At 46.1% G+C, this 23,104-nt stretch overlaps 1 protein-coding gene across 10 annotated transcripts in view; it reads right to left on the reverse strand.

The window, feature by feature from the left end:
• The window catches only part of ACACA (acetyl-CoA carboxylase alpha), a 318,070-nt gene that overhangs the window by 31,066 nt on the left and 263,900 nt on the right, over window positions 1–23,104 (reverse strand). For all 10 annotated transcript variants that reach the window (XM_008271159.4, XM_008271164.4, XM_051824672.2 and 7 more), the window contains 5 exons: window positions 15,326–15,469; window positions 14,652–14,772; window positions 10,158–10,254; window positions 6,706–6,802; window positions 4,086–4,221 (listed from right to left, as the gene is read on the reverse strand). In XM_008271159.4, the coding sequence (XP_008269381.2) occupies window positions 4,086–4,221; window positions 6,706–6,802; window positions 10,158–10,254; window positions 14,652–14,772; window positions 15,326–15,469 (595 nt within the window). The remainder of the gene's footprint in view (window positions 1–4,085; window positions 4,222–6,705; window positions 6,803–10,157; window positions 10,255–14,651; window positions 14,773–15,325; window positions 15,470–23,104) is intronic.

Genomic DNA, 23,104 nt, shown 5'->3' on the forward strand with positions numbered 1-23,104 from the left:
GCTGCCCCAACCCACCCATTCTGAAAAGCAAGTTGCAACACGTGACAGCTATCTGACACACAACAGTCTGAAACCCCTTCATATGTAAGAAGCAGCAGCGGAGAGGGGATTCCCAAGGCTTTAGGTGAGAGGAATTTTAAAGCTAGGCATATGCTGATTGCCAGTTCTCAGGCCATGAGAAAACAAATGGAAATGGAGAATACTGATAGGTTTTTCACTAGAAAGGCAGGAGCCTAGAGTTTTCTAGCATTCTGGGCAAAGCACATCTGCATAAATAGTGATCACCTCAGCCTTTGTGGCTTATGCTCAGCGCCAGGCACCAACCCTGCCTAAGGCTTTCATTGTCGTACAACGAAGATGAAGTGTGGCAACCATTGTAGCAAGCAAGGGGGCAGGGTGGCAGAGTGTCGCCACAGTGCCTCACACTCTCAAGACTGGGAGGGATCTAACTGGTTAGTGGAGATTATCTGTTAGAAGCTGCAGGTAAACATCACACACACACACAAGCTGCATAGACAAAATGTTTCTTCTGAGTTCCTGATGGCCGGCTGACACCATGTTTCAACATGCAAGTAATCAGGGAGTTTAAAACAGACTTTCATTCGAGTTAAAGTTTTCAATAAATGTTCTTCTTTTATTGTTATTTATAACCTGTCCCAGGAAAAAATAATAAGTATAACATGAAAAGCCAACTGAGAGTGACCCTGTAGCACCAGCAGTGAGGCAGCTTAATATCACTGGGATTTGCATCCTATCAAGCTATTCACGCTGAGGCTGGGACCCTGGTGCTAATTTCTAGTAAATTTCACGCTTGATGTCTCCCTGTTGTGGGTCATTGCCGGTTCGTCTAAATAAACTGCTTCCAAATGGCTCTTCCATCTAAATATTCAGCCAGTTTTTATAATTTAATTTTGCATTATGCTGAATAGCCTTCCGGCCAGATAGAGCTCATTGGAAAAAAAGCACCAATACCATCTTGACATGCTTTTATTTATTTATTTATATTTTTACTGCTCGAATTAGACCTCCTAGGCCGACTAGTAAAGAGTTTTTTTTTTCCCTCCACTAATGTCAATTTTCAGCATAGCAAGAGCTGTCTCTAATCTTTTCCTACTCATTACACACAATTTTGGAGTCATTTTACCCACAGTGCAGTCGGCTCCTGGCTGTGTGTTTGTGTGCACTGAGGGATGGCATAATTGTTTATTTTCCCTCCCTGCATAATCCCCAGCCAGTATTGAAACCAAAACTGCAAACATCTCCCCAAGGGATGTGGAGAATGACAAGAGGCTCTCAGCTCAGGTCCCTTTACATGAGATAATGCGCAGGAAACATCCTGACCTGTATGTAAATACGAAAGGTCCTGTTCCCCTCCCTCCCGCTCTCACCCACATCTCCTTATGTGATCAGTGAACAGAGGCATCAGCACCAAAATTCAGACTCAGAACTGGCCCACGTCTGCACCTGAGCAGGGACGGGGAGGAAGGAATGGACAGTCAGGGCTTCACGGGTACAGAGACAATGAAAAAGTTTCGAGTGTAGTTAGTAGCAACGGTCACACATCTCTGTGAATGTAGTGGGTGCCACAGAATTGTACACGTACAAATGGGTAAAATGATAACTAGTATGTTCTGTCTATATTTTGCCATAATGTAAAAAAACTCCTTTCTGAAATCTTTTTATTTTTTATTTTTGACAGGCAGAGTGGACAGTGAGAGAGAGAGACAAAGAGAAAGGTCTTCCTTTGCCGTTGGTTCACCCTCCAATGGCTGCCGCGGCTGGCGCGCTGTGACCAGTGTACTGCACTGATCCGAAGCCAGGAGCCAGGTACTTATCCTGGTCTCCCATGGGGTGCAGGGCCCAAGTACTTGGGCCATCCTCCACTGCACTCCCTGGCCACAGCAGAGAGCTGGCCTGGAAGAGGGGCAACCGGGACAGAATCCGGCACCCCGACCAGGACTAGAACCCGGTGTGCTGGCACCACAAGGCATAGGATTAGCCTAGTGAGCTGCGGTGCTGGCCCCTTTCTGAAATCTTGAAATTTCTTTCACAGTAACCATGGCGATCCTTGAGGCAGAGGGGGAAGGGGATGGTAATGGCTCTCTCAGGACTCTGGACAGCTCTTGCAAGGATCTTCTAGCAGATCTGGTCACTGTGCCACAGGGAGCCAGACTGATCCATGCTCCCCATTCCCCACTCCTCTCCCAAATCTGCTCTGGTTTTTCACCTGAATCCTCTAGGGAAATTTATTTAACCAAAATCTCAGTTTATATAAAATGCAGAAAACACTACAGTTTGTTGTGATGGTTATGGCTATGCGTTTCTGGTGAAAAGAGCTCAACTCATCTTCATTGTTTTTCTTACTGTTACAGGGCTAGTGGCCAATTGAGCCTGACCCAAAACATGCAGCAGAATTGGAGGCTTTCCTAGAAGTGGAACTCTGGGAACTTGTGAACTCTGACCTTGTCGGGGGACTAGCCAGGCTCACTCCCAGGTGTGCCAGGAAATGGGCGTTCCCAGGCTCCCTGCAGTGCCGAGGAGAAACAGTCCTGAACCCTCTCCCAGGTCTGACATCAATGTTTCAGCCAGGGAACTTGGGACAGGCGGAACCTGATGCTAAATGAACTTCATATACATGAATGAAAGGGATTTCTGCTCACTCCCCACGTGCCCAACTTCCAGGAGGCATCCTCCTCTTCAACGCCAGTATCCCCTGGCATTTTGCTTCTGTGTTATGACTTCATCATTCCGCTCACAGCAATTTTCTTGACTCCTTTAAGTAACATCTGTTTGACTTATTTTCCCTGAAATGGCTAGCATAGTTCCTTGCACACAGGAACTGAAACAAAAACGTGTAGGATTGACCTACACATTCAAGCTAAATCCTCAATATCTCATGGGATTTCCAGGGAGTTATTATCTTGGTCAAAAAATAGTTCACCGCAATTTGCATGTATAGTCCAAGTTCTCCCCCAAGAAAGATGCACAGCTCAAAGCAAATACAGGCATAGGGAATTTTTTTTTTTTAACTTAAAAACTGAAGTATCAGCCTCATCTGTATTTTGCTACAGAGGCCTGGTCATCTGGGGGTCTTCCTTGCCAGGTAAGGGAAAACTGCTGACACGTCTCAATGCTTGACTGGCAATCTACAAAGGGCAGCTTCCCCGGGCTTTTCTCCTCACAGAGGCTAGTGGTGCTCCTGCCATCAAACACGTCTAGGTACACTATTGAGGCTTTCTGCTTCACATTCCACATACTCTTAGAAGTCTCTAATCATTCTCTTTACTCCGGCAGTACCAGCTCCTCCCTCCCTTCCATTTCCCTAACCCATTCTACCACTCTAGGATCCTGGGCTCTCCCCAGGTGAAGGGGAAGGTAGCTGACACTCAAGGGCACACTCTCGTGCCCTCAGGTGGAGTCTCTGGCCGCTGCAGAGAATTCACTGCTCTGAGACCAAGAGTCATGTCTCCTTTGGCTCTGCGCATGGAGGATTCTCAGTAAATGGTGATACTGGCTGCCTAATCACGAAGCAGTTCCCATGGTACGGAATACAGCCTTTGTAATGATGGTCTAATCTGCTGGAGCCTCAGGCCCAGGGCTGTTGTTGGATAATAATAAAACACAGCACAAGCTGCATGAGGAACAGCCTCTGGTACAGAGTTTGTTTTCTTGTGGTTGGTAAATGCTTATTTCAGTATCTATCTTGGGCACTGTAGAACCTTAGAGAGTAACCTCAGCAAAGAATAGGCCTAGAAAAGAGGGAGAGAGATAAGCACAATCATACTGCCCCAGGAACATCAGAATGGCCCAATGTTTAGCTGTGAAAGCTAAATCTATAACAGCAGCCCATCTAGATAACACGAGTAGATTATTCTGAAATTTTGTATGGAATTATAAAGCTTACTGTATGTTTCCATGCAAGCTATAACTCAGACTATAGTTCAGAGGGAACAGAATTCTCCAAAGCCTAGAGTGATGGGCTGGCAGGAAACCCACAGGCTGCCCTCTCTACTCTCCCTCCCTCCCACAGCCGCAGGGTGCCCAGAAATCAGTGGTGCCTCCCAGCCTTCCGCCAGGCTGATTACCTTTCATCCCACCAGAGAAGCCTCTCCAGTTGGCAAAGACCATCAGAGGCAGCCCTTCGCGGTTGAAGTCCTTGATGGCCTGATAGGTCTTAAATGCAGAGTCTGGAAACCAAACTTGGCCAGCTTGCTGTATTATCTGTTGCGGAAAGTCAAAGACAAGGACTCAATTAACAGCAGTCTGAGAGGGATCCCTCCAAAGTGAACTAGATTTTACTCATTGAAAACGGAAAACTCTAAATCAAGACAAGGGCAGGCATTTGGCCTGGAGGTCAAGACCCACACGTCCCACGTTGGAGTGCCTGGGTTCACCTCCAGGCTCTGGCTCCTGTCTCCAGGGTCTTGCTACTGCAGACCTTGGAAGGCAGCAGTGACGGCTCAAGTATTTGAGCTCCTGCCTGCATTGAGTTCCCAGCTCTAGGTTGGCTCAGCTCCAGTCACTGCGACCATTTGGGGAGTTCTGGGAACCAGTGCGTGGGGGCTCTCTCTCTCTGCCTCTCAAATAAAAAATAACAAGAGAGGAAGCCAAATAAACAAAAATTGTTATTCATCAAGAAGATCTCTTTGAAGTAGAAAAGCAGAAAGAATCCTGGATCTCTAACTTTATTAAATACTCCTCTTTTTAAATCCTGACACACAAGGGGCTGGCACTGTGGCATCACAGGTAAAGCCACTGCCTACAGGGCTGGCTCAAGCACCGGCTATTCTACTTCTGATCCAGCTCCCTGCTAATGTGCTTGCGAAAGCAGTGGAAAATGGTCCAAGTCCTTGGGCCCCAGCATCCATATGGAAGACCAGGAATAAGCTCCTGGCTCCTGGCCCAGTCCTGACCATTGCAGCCATAGGGGGAATGAATCAGCAGATGGACGCTCTCTTTCTCTCGCTCCCTCTTTCTCTCTCTGCCTCTGTCGCTCCTTTTCTGTAACTCTTTCAAATAAATAAATAAATCTTTAAAAAAACAACAAAAAAAATGAATCCTGACCCATCATTCTTCTTCAGTGTAAAAAGGGAAAACTGGTTGTTCCTACTGCAAGGACACAGTCTCAGGAACTCTTGTCCACACTTGACCAGAGCACCTTTAATTGACTCAGTTACATTACTCAAAGTGAGCCAACTGATCAGTCTCCAAGTCCTTTGCTTTCTCTGCTTAGTATAGTTTTTTTTTTTTTTTTTCCCCTGTACTGTGGTTAATCAACAAATGCTAGATGTCACGCTGCTGGATAACTTCCTTGCCTTCACTTTCTTGATGATGTCAAGATGTGAAATGTAATCCATCTTTTTGGAAAAAGATAGGCTGTGGTGTTTATGCCTGGTGTCAGGACAGAGTGTGTTGTGAAATCTAGGTGCAGCTCTTCTACGCACATGCTCAAGGGCACCTGGGATCAATGCATTCTCAGGACTGATGCAGCTGCCTTCTGTAAGACCATCTCTTTGGGAATGGTTGACCATTTTCTAGCATTGATAAGATCACTATAGGGGTTGGCATTGTGGCATAACAGCTTAAGCCACCGTCTGCAATGGTGGCATCCCATCTGAGTACCTCTTCAAGTCTCAGATGCTCCACTTCCAACCAAGCTCCCTGCTAATGTGCAGTGGAAGATGGCCTGAGTGCTTGGGTCCCTGCTCATGTGTGGGAGACTCAGATGAAGTTGCAGGTGGAAAATCCTTTTTTCTATATATAATTGTGTCTTTCAAATCGATAAAAAAAAAAAAAAAAGACCACTGTAAAGACATACTCCATTTTTTAGGCAAAATTCAGCTTGCAGTCCATCTATAGATAGCTTAAAAGTAAGCACATGGGGCTGGCATTTGTGGTGCAGCGAGTTAAGTTGCCACTTATTACTCCAGTGTCCCATATGTGTGGTGGTTCAAGCCCCAGCTGCTCCACTTCTGATCCAGCTCCCTGATAATACACCTTGGAAAGTCGTATATGATGGCCCAGTGCTTGGGACCCTGCCCCCATGTAGGAGACCTGGATCAAAGTCCTTGCTTTGTCCTGCTCCAGCCCTGGCCACTGCAGCTATTTAGCAAGTAAAGCAGCAGGTGGAAGCGCGCACTCTCTCCAAGTCTTCCTCTCTGTCTGTACTCTGCCTTTCAAATAAATAAATCTCTTTTAAAAAATGAACACAAGATGATCAGAAATCATTTAAGGTTGCTGATACCCTTCTTTTTTTTTTTTTTTTTTTTTTGACAGACAGAGTGGACAGTGAGAGAGAGAGAGAGAGAGAGAGAAAGGTCTTCCTTTTTGCCGTTGGTTCACCCTCCAATGGCCGCCGCAGCTGATCCGAAGCCAGGAACCAGGTGCTTCTCCTGGTCTCCCATGTGGGTGCAGGGCCCAAGGACTTGGGCCATCCTCCACTGCCTTCCCAGGCCAGAGCAGAGAGCTGGCCGGGAAGAAGGGCAACCGGGACAGAATCTGGCGCTCTGACCGGGACTAGAACCCGGTGTGCTGGCGCCACAAGGCGGAGGATTAGCCTAGTGAGCTGTGGCGCTGGCTAATACCCTTCCTTCTAAAACAGGTGGTTTACAATGCTCCTGATATATCCATAGGCACTGCAGAAGAGAAACTCCAAGCACAAAGAAGCGCCAAGTACAAGTGCACAGTATACTTTTGGGGACCTACCTTGGCTTCAGAATCCAGGTTTGCAGGATCAGCTGGGATACTTAGTTCTACTGTTCGAGTTTCTACAGCGACTACTCCCACAGGTATTCCCCCTAGCCTGATAAAAAAAATAAGACACATAAGAACCTAGTTTATCTCAACAATGTAGCCAGATTATTTATTTTCCAATCCCACATCAAATCATGGAAAGAAAAACAGGAAGCACACACAGAAAGCAGGAGATCCAATTCCTTCTAAGGGGTGGCTGTGATCTGCTGACTGTAAATACAGCAGAAAACCACCCTCAGAATCACTCCTGGTCTGAAAGGTCCCAACACAGGATACACCCAAACCAGGGGTTCTACTGGGCGGGGGTGGGGAGGTGCTTTGGCATTTAGGCTCAACAGTGTAGCACACATACATACATACATCCTCCTACCTCTGTGTTTGATCTCTTTGGTGAAGACTGTAGGAAATGATCTGAAGGGCTGTAGGAACCTGAGACTTGCAGTATCTTTTAATGAGTGTTGGCCTTACTGGAATAGAGCTATAGTTTCCCAAGGAATGTAAATGATGTGGCTGCGGATTTGAGAGTACAGCAAATTTCTTCACTGGGTTTGTGGATGGGCCGTGCGTGGGTGCGTTATGATGAAAAACAGGTACCCAGAGTAGGGAAGTGACTAGAGGAGCCCTTGACCTTCTCTCTTTTTTTATTTTTTTATTTTATTTATTTATTTATTTATTTAGACAGGCAGAATGGACAGTAAGAGAGAGAGACAGAGAGAAAGGTCTTCCTTTGCCGTTAGTTCACCCTCCAATGGCCACCGTGGCCGGTGCGCTGCGGCCGGCTCACTGCACTGATCCGATGGCAGGAGCCAGGTACTTATCCTGGTCTCCCATGGGTTGCAGGGCCCAAGGACTTGGGCCATCCTCCACTGCACTCCCTGGCCACAGCAGAGAGCTGGCCTGGAAGAGGGGCAACCGGGACAGAATCCGGCGCCCCGACTGGGACTAGAACCCGGTGTGCCGGCGCCACTAGGTGGAGGATTAGCCTAGTGAGCCGCGATGCCGGCCGACCTTCTCTTTGACTGGAACACAGCAGCAGGACAGGGGCAATTTCAGGCAGTAGTCTTGGGAAAAACTTATATTGGAAGTATATACTGCATCTCAAAGCTATTTTACTTAAAAAAAAAAAAAAAAAAAAAAGCTGTTCAGGCTCTCAAAGTCTCTGTTAAGTACCCTCCCAACTTGGCCCTCATCAAAACTTCCTAAGAAAAATCAGGAGGGAACGAGGAAGGGTGGGAAAGAGGAAGGGAGGAAGCAGGGGGAGACGGAAGGTATAGGGCGAGTCCTTTTTCTGGAAAATGTGATTTTCTTTCTTCAGTCTCTCAGCTTCATTCCTTGTTGGCTGGGATTTGGATGGGCTGTAGTCTCCATTCCCCACAGCATCCCCATAACGAACTTGCTATGAAGGATGGTCTTTGCTTGCTACACTGGCTCCTGGAAATGGATTCTTGTCATCACAAGAGGACTAACAGGACTGTGTGGAGACCACCCACCCCGTGTCATTTGCCTGCACTGAATCAGAATCGAAAGCCCTCCAGACAACCAGACAACGAGCAGGAGGTACACAGGAGAGTTTAGAAATATTTCTGTTCACAATGATTAACAATCCAACTGGAAACTTGTAATTGCAAAAGCCACCCTAAATCGGTAACTTATAACTTATATATTAGGGCCCATGTGACCTAATAAAGAACATCTTTATCCGAGTATTACAGTTATTTATTGAACTTGAAAACAGCTCAGAACAACTTCTGTTTTCTATTATACTTCATATAAATTTTATCAGGCCAGCACATGAAGATGCTACATCTTGTTTTATAGTGTGTCCCTGGACAAGGTGCCATGGAATAATAAAAGACAATTTACAGCCAATAGCACACATATTCCAAACATACATACCAAAGATGAGTTTTGGCAGCACTTACAGTAACAATCCCAGAAGAATACCTTTATATTTATTTCTTGAAATACCATTGCTTTTGAAGGAAGCTAGTTCCATTTGTGTTTTATATACTTGTGAGCATGTGTATGTTTTAGAGCAAGAAGCCCAGAACTCATCAGATGGAAAGAAAGGAAGAAGTCACGGTGAGCGTTGCAATAAACAATGGCAAAACTAACCAAAGCCAAGCTTGACTGATCTTGGTTGCAGAACAATCCCTATTCTTCCAATCATAAGTGTAAAACATTATTCTCTTATTTCCCCTAGGAGGATCTTAAGGACCTTAACAAAGGCTTGGCTTTGTGAGGCTTAAAATTTGACATGCTTTTTTACAGACAGGGAAACTGCAGCAGAATAGATAAGAGACAAATTCTCAAAAATGTTGGTCTCGGTGTGAAACGGAAGACTCAAAGACCAGCTTGTAGGCCCTGAGTAGGAGGACTCTAGCTCTAGTGCATCCCTCGCCCCCACCTCCCCAGTGGGCATCTTCCCAGGTGCAAAGAATGAGGCTCCCATTCAGAGTCACCGCAGAGGCCCCTGTCTGAGGGATTTGCCATCCCATGGCTTCTTGTCACTGGCAGCACGGGGAGTGCTGACCTGCTGTTCTGAGAGAACCACAAAGCCTAGAATTATTTCCAAGGCTAGAATCTAAATCTCAACCCAACGTGGCATGTTTGAGAATCTTGAGCAGGTGCCACTTTTCATGAGATAAGGGAAACCGATTGCCCCCGAGAGGAAGGTGAGCTCCAGATGCAGGCCCCTTAGGCAGCGCGCCTCTGCGGTGCTGAGCTAGATTAAGATCGGCCTTGGCAGGTGCTCGTTACAGCAAGCACTACAGATTACTGCGCGCAGAGCTGGCTGTTGAGTGAAGCACTTCTTAGAGCGGGTATTAAAATTTAATAGAAACTTCAATTTCCCACTTGAAAATATGGGTATCCCAGCAACCTATTCCAGTTTATTCAGGTAAACTTTTTTTCCCCTTTGGTAATTTTCAAATCTGATTATAATCCAATATAGTATATTTGTCACTTAAATAATCTTGACGCCTTCAAAGAACTTCTCTCAGGTTACACAGAGAACGGATGAGTGTCTGACTGACTTGGCAGCTACTCCTGAGGGAAAGTGGTCTTCAGGGGGAGGGAAGTCACTGAGGGGCAATGGCTATTGTAGCTGGGCTTTGTGGCCCCCGGATGGCTTGTCCTGCAGCATTATAAAAAGGAAATACTGTCACAACCAGCCTTCAGATTAAAGGCACACTGAAGTGATACACTTAACGATTCCTGGGAACCAGTGGTCCAATCATGCTGCCTTGGGCCTGGCTATGATCCAATATTCTCAGGAAGTTCAGATAAGCAGAGTATGATTGGTTAAAAACAAAAACAAAAACAAATTCTACACAGTACTGGCCCTTTCCTCTCTTATTTTTAGTTGGGAGGAAAAAGTGGTTTGGAAACAAAAGAGCTCCTACCTGGCTCTACCAACCACCACGGTCTGTGCCCAGGGCTGCATAATCTCCGAGAACGATCCGTAGTCAAAAAATCCACTCAACCACTGACCTTTCTGGGCTACAGAGGGAAAAGAGGCAAAACAAAGAGAAAATAATGACATTCAATCCACTGACAATGCACTGGAACTGACGAATCTAAGGTGGGATTTGGGGGATTGTTTTGGGGAATTTGTTGTTTCTAACCATATTATAATGGATGGAAGCATTAGGCAGCCGAATGTTCATCTGCCTTCAGACATCATCTCCTATTTCAATTGCTAGTCTGCATAAAAAGAATCATTTATCAGCAAAAGCATCATTTATTGTTAAACGAAGGGGTTCAGCTAGCAGAGAGTGTGCATGCTTTTAAATAAATAACTTGGCTTTTTTCAAGACACTACAAACATTTGTCAAATGGCAGCCAAGTCATTAAAATGTTTTCAAAATGTCTATTTCTATTTTAAAACTTGCCTTACAATTTTGTTTGATTCCACTGATTTTCTTTTAATGGAAATCTGAAGACAGGCAAACAGGAAGTAAGTACCAGTGGTTGGATGAGGACCCAAGTTTGGGGGAAAGTAGAGAGACTTGTCTTTTCTGCTAGAAAGGCAACGCGATAGATTCACTTTATTTACGGCCGACAAAGGACAATCCTTCTACAAGAAAGCGCTGTGGCAGGTAGCAAAAATACGATGGTTAAAATGCACACACCTAATGCCATTAACCTCTGCTGCACACAGGATTTCCTTCACTGGTGAGACACTTGACTTTCAGCATCTTAGTTTAAGGAAAAAAACTTCTGTTCCACAGGTATGAATGTTTGATCAAGGCCGCATAAAAGCTTCTGCAAATAACTGTTTCCCACTTTGCCCTCTCTTGCTCATGGTTTCTCAGTGATTCTTCTAATTTGAAAATGGCCCTCCACCCCCTAAAAACCCAAGTCCAAAACCAATTAAAAGTGGAGATCTGAGCAAGCTAACCTCTGCTGACTTAAACAGGATGGAGAGTGTTTTATCAAGACTAAACTTGTAATTACTGTGTTCTACATTCCTTGCCTCTATGGCCCCAGTGTAAAATGTGATCATCCATTTCAAAATTATCTCTCTATCGTGAGCCCAAAGCCGATCGTTTAGATTCCGGTCTCGTGTTGGGCGTCAGTTTGAAGAATATCACAGCACTATCTCCTCTAATAAATGACTTTAACTTTTCACCTAGAAGATATCTGCTTTAACTTATCACAGGGAATCATCTGCTTTCTTTAACGTTTCCACTAAATTAAAATCTGAAGTCACTCGATTTGGGAGCAAGTGTTAGCTGCACATAGACAGCAGGATGAATTACTAGGGAGTCAATGAAAAAAATATTATCCAAAAAAACCAGAAAACTTAGTTTATCACAAATTCCATTTTATTCTGTGGACCTCGTTAATAATGGCTGGGATAAGGCCCACCCCCCACATATGCTTTTGGTCATCCCATTAAAGTAAAGCTGAAACTTTGATGAAGGTTCTAACCCAAATTTCTAAGTCCATCAGGAAAATGAAATTTTAACTTTATATGCTCAGGTCACTTTATGATTCTTATTTCAGTAACAATGATTTGGAAGTACAGAATTTCTTTCTTTTTTTCTTCTTCTTCTTCCTCTTTTTTTTTTTTTTTTTTTTTTTTTTTTTTTTTTTTTGACAGGCAGAGTGGATAGTGAGAGAGAGAGAGACAAAGAGAAAGGTCTTCCTTTTGCCGTTGGGTCACCCTCCAATGGCCGCCACGGCTGGCGCGCTGTGGCCGGCGCACCGCGCTGATCCGAAGGCAGGAGCCAGGTGCTTCTCCTGGTCTCCCATGCGGGTGCAGGGCCCAAGCACTTGGGCCATCCTCCACTGCCTTCCAGGGCCACAGCAGAGAGCTGGCCTGGAAGAGGGGCAACCGGGAAAGAATCCGGCACCCCGACCGGGACTAGAACCCGGTGTGCCGGTGCCACAAGGCGGAGGATTAGCCTAGTGAGCCGCGGCGCCGGCCTGGCACAGCATTTTTATTATAATCATGGGTATAAAAATAAGAGGAAAGGGCTGGCGCTGTGGCGCAGTGGGTTAACGCTCTGGCCGGAAGCGCTAGCATCCCATATGGGCGCCGGTTTGAGACCTGGTTGCTCCACTTCCAATCCAGCTCTCTACTATGGCCTGGGAAAGCAGTAGAAGATGGCCCAAGTCCTTGGGCCCCTGCACCCATGTGGAAGACCCGGTAGAAGCTCCTGGCTCTTGATCGGCACAGCTCTGGCCGTTGCGGCCAATTGGGGAGTGAACCATTGGATGGAAGACCTCTCTCTTTCTCTCTCCTCTCTCTGTGTAACTCTGACTTTCAAATAAATAAATAAATATTAAAAAAAATAAAAGGAGGGGAATTACCAAGGTGACTTAAGAAAAAACTAGTTTTACTACTATTAACAAGAAAAAGCACTGATGACAAGTGGTAAAATTACAAATTAAAGCTGACATTCCACGATGATTTTTCCACAATATTTACACTTACTCTTCAGACAAATCTCTCAACTTCTCTGAATCTGTAAAATGGTGGTCTCTCTACCACCGAGAGGCAGCAAAAGTCAAATAAGAGAATGTATATGGGGATGCTCCACATTCCCATCTGCCTTAGAGTACATTCCCACAAAGGTTTATTTTGAAATTTTTAAAGATTTATTTATTTTACTTGAAAGGCAGATATAGGGAGAAACAGAGAGAGACAGAGAGACAGAGATCTTCTGTCCAAGAGTTCATTCCCCATTTAGACACAACAGCTAGAACTGGACTAGGCTGAAACAAGCAAGTCAGGAACTCCATCCTGATCTCCTCTGTGGGTGCAGGGGCCTAAGTAATTGGGCCATACTCCACTGCCTTCTCAGGCGCATTAGCAGGAAGCTGGATCAGAAAGGGAACAGCCTGGACTCGAACTGGCACTTGCATGGGACACCAGCACTGCAAGTGGGGCTTAACCTGCTGCACGACAATGCCAGGCATCTTTCCTATGAAGACTTCTTTCTCCTTCAGCAAATCACAGCTCCTTTTAAATTTAATGAAATATCTTCTGCAATCCTTTCTTCTTTTAAATACAGACATTATGGAAAGTTACAATAAACGTGCAAAGAAGACTACTTCCTCACACAACTTTAAAAGTAGATTCTGGGTCAGTGCTGTGGTGTAATAGGTAAAGCCACTGCCTGCAGTGCCAGCATCCCATATGGGCACTGGTTTGAGTCCTGGCTGCTCCACTTCCTATTCATCTCTCTGCCATGGCCTATAAAAGCAGTGGAACATGGCCTTGGGCCTCTCCACCCGCCTGGGAGACCTGGAGGAATCTCCTGGCTCCTGGCTTTGGATCAGCCCATTGCAGCCATTGGGGAAGTGAACCAGCAGATGGAAGACTTCTTTCTCTCTCTGCCTCTGCCTCTCTAATAAACAAATAAATCTTAAAAAAGAAAATAAGATGGCCGAAGTGCTTGGATCCCGATACCCATGAGGGAGACTCAGAAGAAGCTCCTGGTCTTCGGTCTGGCCCATCCTGGCCATTGCAGCCATTTGGGGAGTGAACTAGTAGATGGAAGAGATCTCTTTCTCTGCCTCTCCCTCTCTGTAATTCTTTCAAAAAAAAAAAAAAAAAAAAAAAAGGAAAATAAAAAAGATTCAAATTCAAAACATGGCAGGGGTGTTCCAGGCTTCCCAAAAGAGAACCCTGGAAAGTAGGGTGTGTGAGAACAGCCCAATGGACTGACAATGAGAGCATTCATTTGCCTCCAGAGTTACCTCTTTCTGTTACTAAGTTAGGCACAAATCAGTCAGAGGGGCATATCAGATAAGCCTGGAGGGAGGACTTGTTCTCTATACATTTATAAAATCGTAAAGCTGTGGACACTCTTCATGAATGAACGATTTCACAAAGCAGCCTTACATGATGACTGAGGCCAGCACTGATAGCTATCAGCAGTATGGCAGGGAAAGCAGGACACCTGCCGGGTAGGTGCTCAGGCACAGCGGAGCGCAGTCGCTCTTCATTCAAGGGTCCCGAGGACCTCTTCTACAACTGGCCGGCTCCATCTCTGCTTGTTTATAGGGACTAGATGGTTTGAGATTCTGGTCCTATATGTAATCCTGTGATTTTATGGCTTTGATTTAACTGTTTTAAGGTCTCTGAACCCATTAAGTCATAAGCGCTTTAAAATCAGAATAAAGAGAAGAAATGTGTTAGTGGCTGCACCACTTATAACCCACTGGCTGATTTGTAAATCTCATTTATTTTTCATTTGTTCAAGAGGGGTTTCCCACCTGTTTCTTCAGAGTTATTTTTCAGCGCTTTCTCATTTCGAGGTACTCAGCTCTGTGTTCCAATTCATATGCTGTTGTGCAGGCAATGCACAGTGATACAAAGGGAGACTAAAAAAAAATTCTGTTTGAGAGCTGGGCTACCACGAGGTCCTCAAACACATACGTACTTGGGTGAGGGCGGCCTGCCAGCATCCATCGAGGGTCATATGGAGCCTTTGTGGGGACAAACTCGATGATTCTATCTATAGGATCCTTGGAGCTCAGGAGGGGAACTGAACTTTGCACACTCTGAAAGGAGACAGAGAAAGTAATAAATGAACAACTGTCACATACTCGAACTTGACAACAATACCTGGGGACAAGGAAGCCAGGGTCCATGTGCACAGTAACACCCACTGGTCCCCATCATCACCCCGAGTACAGATACATGCCAAGCCCCAGGCAACACATATGGGCCTCCAATCTCCTTTAGGGGCCTGGCACAAAAGGGGTACACTTTGATTCTTAATTTTGGGGTACCATGCTGTCTAGGAAGCTCCCCAGAGGTATTACAAAGGGGGAACATCCATGGGGCAGAGAAAGCCTCCCACACTGGCATCTGAGCCCAGGCAGGCTATGAAGACTTCCGTGGCAGGGAAACAAAAACGGGCCTCAGGAAATCCAGCTGCATCTTTGAGGTGGAAAAAGATGGCTTTTAAGGGAAAGAGAAATTGACAGCTTTCAGGGGAACAGCTCATAAAAAAATTCTTCTATCATAGCAAGACCTCAAACAGCAAGTGTGTGGAGTGTGGTGGAGGTGACGTGTCCTGCGGCTCGGTCAGTGTGGGGAGAAAGGGCTTACCTTGGGCATGTAGGACAGCCAGTGCAGGACAGTGAACACCCCTTCAAAGTCATCACACACGGTGCTGTGGGTCACCCCGTTGTTGTGCATGATCTGGATGCCCCCAAGCTGGTTATTGGAGGTGTACACTTCCCGCCCGAGGACCTAGAGAAATGAGCAAGAGAAAAGGCGTTTGCCTCTATAGAAATCAAGGCACAGTCTGTTTCAGAATTCTCACTAAAATGGGCTCTTTTTCCCATAAGAGATTCCAGCCTCTGTGGGTTTTTCGAAGGGGCTAGCTCCTTAAAAAAAGAAAAGAGCAGTTTTCAGCAGTCACCTATATGGCTGCAATTTAAAGAGCACAGACAGAGTGCCATCTCCACTCTGACCTGAGGCTGCGGGGTGGGGGGTGCTGCAGGGGAGCCTGAGGCTGGGTTACAGCATCACTGAAGGTCGGGCAGAACTGTTTTGCATACATACAAAAAAGGTAACCTGCCTGCCTTTCTACAGCCTTTGCTGACCAGTCTCAGCTGAAGAAACCCTAGGGAGATTTGGGCTCCTCTTTTATTTATTTTTTTACAGAACCTTTTTTTCTTATATTTGATTTTTAAAGCTGCTGTCCACATACAAACCCCAGTTCCAGTGAAATCCTAAAGCAACTCGTGACACAACCACAAAGCCCGGAGTCTCAGGTCCTCTTTGTATGCTGGGTGCCCACCGAGCTGTGATTTATACCCAAGCCGGCCTCCCCTCAGCCTTCCCTCCTAAGCCTGGAGGCAATTCAGGGCCTCTCCTGATTCCTGGGGCGCCCCTGGAGGAGCTTAACCCTTGTAAGGTCAGAGAGCACCTGCCATGGGAAACCACAAAGTTTCCTTTGAAGGAGAAAAATGAGCAAACAATACTCTTGGACTTGGAAACTGCACGGTTTCTTTTTCCCTGGAAGATGGGTTAATCATCCTTCCAGGGAGGGAGCTTTCTGAGCCGGCAGATGGGAGCTGGGCCACCTGATCACTGACTACGCGAACCGCTGAGTGTGTGGTAATTGCCAGTCATCTGGGGTAGCCCTGGAGAGCTCTCAATGGCTGCAGAGCGCTTACTGGGTTTTACCTTCACTTGTCCCCTCTCCCCTCCGCCTCTAAAAAATAATGACAACACAAAATTTCTTCCTTAGTAACTTCTATTCATTTCCAGTCTCTGGAGAGAACTTGATAAATTAAGGGCCAGTAAAGTCTACCTGGATATTCCTGTTATGCCCCTTCTCATTAGGGGCTCTGAGAGGCTTCCCTGCGTGCTGGGTGAGCCCCTACATCAAGGCCCTCCCTCCGAGGGCTGAAGAACTCGCCTCGCTGTGACCCAGCTGGCCTTGGCTCCATTCACCTTTAGCTAGGAAGGGCATAAGGGACTGTTCTGAAAAGGGCTCTGGAAAGCCAAACTGCTCCCAGATTACTGCTCTCCTTGATACGGCCGGCCGTGCAGGGAACAAGCCTCTCTGTGCAGCTCCAAGCTGGGCAACACGCTGGCAGCTCCTTTGAAGGGGCCCCACGAACAGGGAGACCGTGTCCGACCACTGGGCTCCCATCCTCCTCCCGGGCCGTCTTTAATCTCAGCCCCGGCGCTGCGGCTCCTTTCTCATTCTCCTGCTGTCTGTTTCCATTTGCCCTCTCTCTGACTGATACACTGATCTCTCGGTCACTCGGCTTTCTGCTCCACTGAGTCCATATTACTAATAACACCTCCGCCACGGCCAGTTTACCTCATGAAGGCAGGAGCACATCATTACAAAATAAACTCATAACTTTGACATTCTAGCAAATACACGCCGTTTGTTATTTTTATGGCTTTAGTCTTTCTAACAGGCAGAGGGCATTACATACCTGTTTCATTTATATCTTGAAATGTGTGCACACGTGCACACTTGCACATGCATCAGGAAACAAAACAGAACACAAAAACCACACCAAACCAAACCGCCAGTGCAGGAGGCTGCTGGGGGAGCCTGGTGGAGGCAGAAGCCCTGTCACTCAGGAGGCCATGCTCTGATCTGGCTCTGGTTTTATGGTCGTCATAAACCCGATGGCCCACAACTGGTCCTTCTGGGACAGGCTGCCTCTCTGCTAGAAGTCATTCAGTGTGATCAGCAGTATTTCTAATTATTAAAATAAAAGTGGAACGGGGGAAAAGGAATAAAGAGGAGACACCGTGCTGACCCTGAATGTCTGGTATTCACAACCTACAAGAGCCACGTCCTCGCTGCTGCTCAGAAGCATGGGCTGGGGCCACTTTCTACTTGGTGACACCCTCCTCTTTCCTTTCTCTAGTGCTTGATAATGTCCAACCACTTCGAATCGGACGCATCTACAAAGCTAGTAAGGAACCGATGATGGATCCTGCTCAGCAGAGAGGGACTGAAGAGAACCCACAGCTGCTTCCTTAGCTGTTAAATACACCTTGCTGAGACGGGCGGGTGGTGCAGCGGGTTAGCTGCCACTTGAGACGCACACATTCCATCTCAGAGTGCCTGAGTTTGAGTCCTGGCTGCTCTGTGCTTCCAATCCAGCTTTCTGCTAATATGTCTGGGAGGCAGCAGATCATGGCCCTGGCACTTGGGATTCTGCCACCCACATGGGAGACCGGGATGGAGCTCCTGGCTCCTGGCTCCAGCCTGGCCCAGTTCTGGCGATGTGGGCATTTTGAGAGTGAAGTAGAGGATGGAAGATCTCGCCTTCACTATTACTCTTTCAAATAAACAAATAAATCTTAAACAAAAAAACAACCGCAGTCAGATGTCTTGGCCTCCTCTTCAAAGAGGAAGACAGCATCTGGAACCAGGACACCACGAGAAGTGCTCTGCCTCTGAACATTCTGCCCTGTATTTTCACAAAATCATGGGAGAGAAACTCGAAAAGGCAAGAGTTCAGTAACTTAGCACATATTCCCTTCATAACCTAAGCTCAGGTTCTAAGGCTGTGGCATTTCTCTTTCTTCTCAGGGTTCAGAAAACATCTAACCAGGGCTTCCCACGTGAGAAGATTCATTTAATTAGGAAATTAATAAGAAAAAAAATCTACATGATATACTTGTGGATTACCCAAACCATTCTCTCTGACCAGTCTCATCTTGGGAGATGGGGGGTGAGGTGGGGATGAACACAGAAACTAAACCTGCGGCCCCACTAGCCATAAACAAATGCTAACAATCACAGCTACTTATCAATCAGGGAAGAGAAAGCAGTACCCTCCAGTTCATCTTCAATGACCGAGTGTTTATGGTATGCACCAGCAGAATGAGGTGCACACAATGGCTCCTGATTTATAGAGGCTGTTGCTGACTCAAGTGGTTTTAATGATTTTAGAATACTTCACAACAAAAGCTTCAACCAAGGTAGCAGAATCAGGGCTAAGACAAAATCCATTCCCCAAGATGATCACACTGCAACACTTACACAAACCCCAACCAGCATCAAGGAAGACGCAAACGGCTCACACACACACAGAAGCGCTGTTTTTACTCGATACGTTGCCCTGCCAACCTCTTGCAGGAAAAGTTGGGGTAAACAACCCCCAATGACAGAATATTTCCATCAAGCAGGTCAGCTTCCCCCTCAATCTTTTAAACTCTGATGCACGCATGTCTCAAAGAGTCAAGTTGCTTGCCGTGTTCCAGTTCCCAAATTATTCCCCTCACAAAACATGATGCACACTTCTAACTTATCTGCCTAACAAGCATCAAGCAGCACTGACACAGAGGAGCCACTGCAACACTGGTGACACTCCTGGGCCCCACCTGACTGCCCTCCAAGTCTAGGCGGAGAAGCAGCCCCAGGAAGTATAAGGAGCAGGCATACTGCTGGGGGGGCCCACCCTGGCAGAATGGAGTGAGGGCAGAAGCTGTGAGGACACAGGATCTCACCCCCTCTCAATATAAATGGAAGTCCCCTCCAGAACTCCCTTCATTGTAGTGGACAGACCTGAGAATTAAGGGAGCTGCATAAAAACTTGTGATTAGCAGAGACCCAGCTGCTAGAGCGACCCCCCCCCCCGCCCCCTCCAAGATGCTACCCAGCCTTTGGAAAACACCGAAATGCCTAGGAAGTACAGATGAATGCAGTCACACATGCACGCGGAGGCCTCTGCTGCTGGGGCCGCTTATCTGGAGATGCTGCAGACGGCTCGGGTGTAGCACAGCTGACAGGCAATGAAAACAGTCTAATGTACCGCCTGCTCTCTCCCTTAAATCCCTTTTTGGAGATCAAGATAAACACGTTCTTCCTTTCCCCAGTGCTCCAGACGTTTGACTGAAGTGGCAGAGCATTGTGAGGTTTTGTGCAAATGCAATCACTATGTAACACTGAATGAGTACAGTATTTACTTGTCAGGATATTTGTCAGCACAGACATGGAGATTTCCAAGTTGCACAGATGCAACTTAGCTCAATTTTTTAAAAACATGCTTTTGTCCTGATACACACTTTATGTTGGGGACCCTTAGACACGTACACAAATATTTGCAATCATGTGCTGAAGATGCGAAAAATAATGATGCATATCAATGATGGAATAAAAAAGTGAAATCTGCCGCCGCTTCCTCCCTGCTTCCAGACAGTCCTCGGTGGGTCAGAGCATCTTCTATTTAAAGAAGCAGGGAGGACAAAATTCCTCCTGCATCCAAGAATTAGGCTACACAGGCTGAGCCCTCATTGCAATGCTTCTTCTCATTAGGGTATTTCCATTCTCAAGAGGATCTGAGGAGGCGTTTTGTAAATTCACGGTGCAATCGTCATCACTGGGCTTCATCCGTGATTCTAGACACTAAAGTCACTCTGGGATCTGGTGAGGTATTGATAAAGCTTTGGCTAAAGCAACAGAGGGAGGAGAAAGAACAATGGGTGCAGGAAAAAGTGGCAAAACAGGGACAAAAGAGAGGAGGATGGATGATAGAGGGGCGGGGGTGAGAGAAGAGAGGAAGGGCAAGGAAAACCTGTAATAGCTCATCCACTCCTTCCTGACCTTAGAAGACTACATTTTTAAAAGCTGACAAGTAATTCAATCTCCAATTAACAATTTTAAGTGGTGCAGCACATATCACTGTGTAAATGTTTCTCCAGAAATATATCCAAGGGTGAATAGAATTAAATCTCTAGTGAGACAGGACCAGAGTAGGTGGGTGTTCTTAATACACAGTCGCAGGGTGACAACTTCTCCCCACTGTTATGGCCCCTCCCGTGACTGGCAGATGGGAGTGCTGGTAGACTATGTCTGGAGTAGGGAACGGGCTCGGTGATTTTCCACTCCCGGAGAAGGGACAGGCCTCTGACTTGAGCCACAGCTGAATTCAAGGCCATCCACTATAAGATCAAAAATCTCTCTATACATGGCAAATTATGAAGTGATGAGGTTTCCTGAAGGATCAACTGGGGCAAAGGGACTGTGTTATAGTGACAGGAAAGAGAAGCTGACCAAAGGACACTGAGAGGCAGGCCGGAAACAGCACGGGAACACCTGTTTACTGAATCGGAGGGCAAAGGAGGGCTCACTGGACAACAGAGGAATGAGCTAGACAGGGAAGGACAGCAGGATTAGAAGGTGGAGTGGGAAGAATGGAGACTCTTTTGTAACATAAAGGGGTAGACAGGAGCCACGGGATAGTTTCCTGTCAAACCTATGAGAGAAAAAATGTAGGCCTCCACAGAGAAAGCTGACTGCAAAGAAGTCACCATCCATCAACTGCCCATTCAGCTAGCAACTTGAGAGTTCTGACAATAAATTAATTCCAAATATGGAAATAATTAAAATTTTAAATAAAGTGTGGTTTATGGAAATATAACTTATACACTGTAAAACTGTCCATTTAATTGCACTTCCATGAATTCTGACAAACACAGAGTCGTGGAAACACCACCACCATCGGGACAGAGTGCGTTCATCATCCCCAAAGTTCCCTCATGCTCCTTTGTAACCAGTCCCCTTCTCCCACCCCTAACCACCACTGATCTTTCTGCCCTGGTAGTTTCGCCTTTTCTAGAATGTTATACAAATGGAGTCACACAGTATGTGGCCTTGGTGGTCTAGCTTCTTGCAGTCAGCATAATGCATCAGATGAATTCATGCTGGGGCCGGTATCAGGAATTCCTTGTAATTGCCAACAGGTATTCCATTTTATGGAAGTACCCTGCCTTGCACATCTGTTTGCCATTGGGTGGATTATGGCTAAAGCTGCTAAGGACATTTCTGTCCATTTTGTTCTATGGATATACATTTTCATTTCCATGAGGTAAAGAGTTCCAAGTGAGATTGCAGGTTATATGTTAAGTGTATAACTGACTTTATATAGATATATACATTTATATTTTAAAGAGACTCTTTTCAGGTGTCGGTGCTGTGGCATAGCAAGTAAAGCTACCACGTGCAGGGCCAGCATCCCATATGGGTGGCGGTTCTAGTCCTGGCTGCTCCACTTCCATTCCAGCTCTCTGCTATGCCCTGGGAAAGCAGCAGAAGAATGGAGAAGTGAACCAGCAGACAGACGACCTTTCTCTCTAACTCCGCCATTCAAATAAATAAATCTTTAAAAAAAAAAAAAAAGACCCTTTTCAAAGTGGATGTACCATTCTGCATTCCCACCAACAATTTGTGAGAGTTCCAGATGTCCCATATCCTCATCAACATTTGGAATTTATCAGTTAAACATTTAAAAAAGTTTTAGTGGTGTCTCATTGCAGTTTTAATTTGCATTTCCCTAATGACTGATGATAAGTATCTTCCATATGTTTATTTGCTATGCTTACATCTTGTTAGGTGAAGGATCTATCCAAATTTCTTCCCTACATTCTTTTTATTATTATTATTTTATTATTTGAGAGGGAGATACAGAGAGAAAGGTCTTCCGTCCTCTGCTTTACTCCCCAGTTGGCCACAAAGGACAGAGCCGGGCTGATCTGAAGTCAGGAGACAAGAGCTTCTTCTGGGTCTCCTACAAGCACTTGGGCCATCTTCTACTGCTTTCCCAGGCCATACCAGAGAGTTGGATCAAAAGTGGAGCAGCCAGGACTCGAACCAGTGCCCCATGGGATTCTGGTGCCACAAGGGGAGGCTTAGCCCACTATACCACAGCACCAGCCCTTCCATGCATTCCTCATCACTGTTTTCTTATTATTGAGTTTTGGTAGTTCTTCATGAATTCTGAACACCAGTCTTTCATAAGATATGTTTTCTAAAAATGGAAATTAAAAAAAGCCCTGTCATCTTTTATTGCTTTTTCTAACTAGGTAGGTAGCTACAAGGCCAGACACCCGAGGTCTGCTTCCCAAGGCCTGGCTTCGTAGGGACCAGCAGATTTCATCCCTGTGGGTTTTGTGTTTATGTTTTCTTATTTACATCTTGTGGCAACAACTTAAGTTTTTCCCTTAGAATACATGGGAAGCCTATTATTACCTCTTAGCCTAAAATTTAAGCTACATGAAAGCAGCAGTAATCTTTGTACTGTTCAACCTAAGAGGGCTTTATACAAAACAGGCATGTAATAAATGCATGTGTTGGGGGCTGGCACTGTGGCATAGTGGGTTAAAGCCCCAGCCTGCAGCACCTGGCACCCTATATGGGTGCCGGTTCAGGTCCCCCTGCTCCACTTCTGATCCAGTTCTGTGCTATGGCCTGGGAAAGCAGAAGATGGCCCAACTTCTTGGGTCCCTGCACCTGTGTGGGAGACCTGGAGGAAGCTCCTGGCACCTGGCTTCGCATCAGCTCAGTTCTCGCCGTTGTGGTCATTTGGGGAGTGAACCAGTGGAATGGAGGACCTCTGTCTC

The sequence above is a fragment of the Oryctolagus cuniculus genome, chromosome 17 (assembly GCF_964237555.1).
Source record: "Oryctolagus cuniculus chromosome 17, mOryCun1.1, whole genome shotgun sequence".
In the NCBI taxonomy this organism is placed as follows: domain Eukaryota; kingdom Metazoa; phylum Chordata; class Mammalia; order Lagomorpha; family Leporidae; genus Oryctolagus; species Oryctolagus cuniculus.